Raw genomic sequence first — 1,180 nt, 5'->3', positions numbered from 1 at the left:
GCCAAGTGCTCATCTACTAAATTGTAGTATCTTCTCCTTGCAGTACTGGTTTCACATGTAAGGAAACAGAGATTACACTTGTACGTCATAAATGTATGACAAACTGCTGCTCTACTTTTACTTTTGTTTCATTTTCTGTTTGTTTTTTTTGTTACAAGAAACCTACTTAGAAAATTGAACAAATAATTTGACTTTTTAAAACTGTAACGAGATAAAAATGAATTGCATTACTAACACACTAAACACATAACAAAAAGAGAAAAAAGGGAACATCTTCTGGGAACACTTCTTTTCAACAAAACCCATATCTTTACCCTAATCTGAGTTTAATATAGGAAAAGAGGATTATATAGAAAAAAATAGACATAATGGTTATACTTTTATTGTGAAAAACATCACCGGAAGTTGAGCTGTATGTTAAAACGTACGGAAACAGATAAGGCTGCTGTATCTCTGCGATTCATCCGGTAAATCCGAACTTCTTGTGAGATATTGAAGATAATAACCGCAATGGTTTGTGATTACAGCCTTTTGTTACGGTGTCTGCCTCGAAAATCAGTGTTTAAATAGATACCGAGCTAACACTTTACTGTTTATCATCTTAGTGAAAGTAAAAGCTTTCTGTAGTTAAAAACAGTAAAACATGAAGCCCATCTCTGTTCTGTATCGAGTGTTTTAAAGCTGTAATTACTGTGTCATACTGTGAAAATGCACAGTTACAACAGATGTAATATCGAATATTGTTTTTTTTCTAAAGTATTTTTAATCTCTTTGACATTTCTGCAGATGGAGTTGAGACTGTCTTGTCTCCTTTCCTTCTTTATGCTTCTCTGGCTTTCTGACAGCCATCCTCTCTCTGAGCGCCTTACAAGTTCTGCATCTAATACAACCATAAAAAAAGGTAATCCATCTTACTTTAACGGGTATTTTTATGGAGAAAGTCACAAATCAGGGGGATCTTAATATTTTATTTCATTGTTTAAGACACAAATTAACAAATAGATAAAAGTAACCTGCAACCTTTTAGCCACTTGAAGAACATGCCTTTCACCAGAGCAACATAGGCCTATTTAAACCTTTACTGTGTTTAATGACACCATAAAAAGCCAAAAACTACCTTTAACCCTTTAACGCATTACATGGATGTAATTTTTATTTATTTATTTTTTTTTTTTGGGGG

General features: G+C 33.1%; 1 protein-coding gene across 2 annotated transcripts in view; it reads left to right on the top strand.

Annotated features, from left to right (window-relative positions):
• Positions 1-413: 413 nt before the first annotated feature.
• cpq (carboxypeptidase Q) overlaps positions 414-1,180 on the top strand; it is a 25,061-nt gene continuing 24,294 nt past the window's right edge. The window contains exons 1-2 of one of the 2 annotated variants that reach the window (XM_015380744.1): positions 414-467; positions 787-901. In XM_015380744.1, the coding sequence (XP_015236230.1) occupies positions 787-901 (115 nt within the window). In that variant the 5' untranslated portion in view covers positions 414-467. Of the gene's footprint in view, positions 514-786; positions 902-1,180 lie in introns of both variants that reach the window. The other variant, XM_015380743.1, reaches the window with a different exon arrangement.

The sequence above is a fragment of the Cyprinodon variegatus genome, unplaced genomic scaffold, assembly GCF_000732505.1.
Source record: "Cyprinodon variegatus isolate N-32 unplaced genomic scaffold, C_variegatus-1.0 Scaffold221, whole genome shotgun sequence".
NCBI classification, from domain to species: domain Eukaryota; kingdom Metazoa; phylum Chordata; class Actinopteri; order Cyprinodontiformes; family Cyprinodontidae; genus Cyprinodon; species Cyprinodon variegatus.
This window is presented reverse-complemented; position numbering and strand designations above follow the sequence as displayed.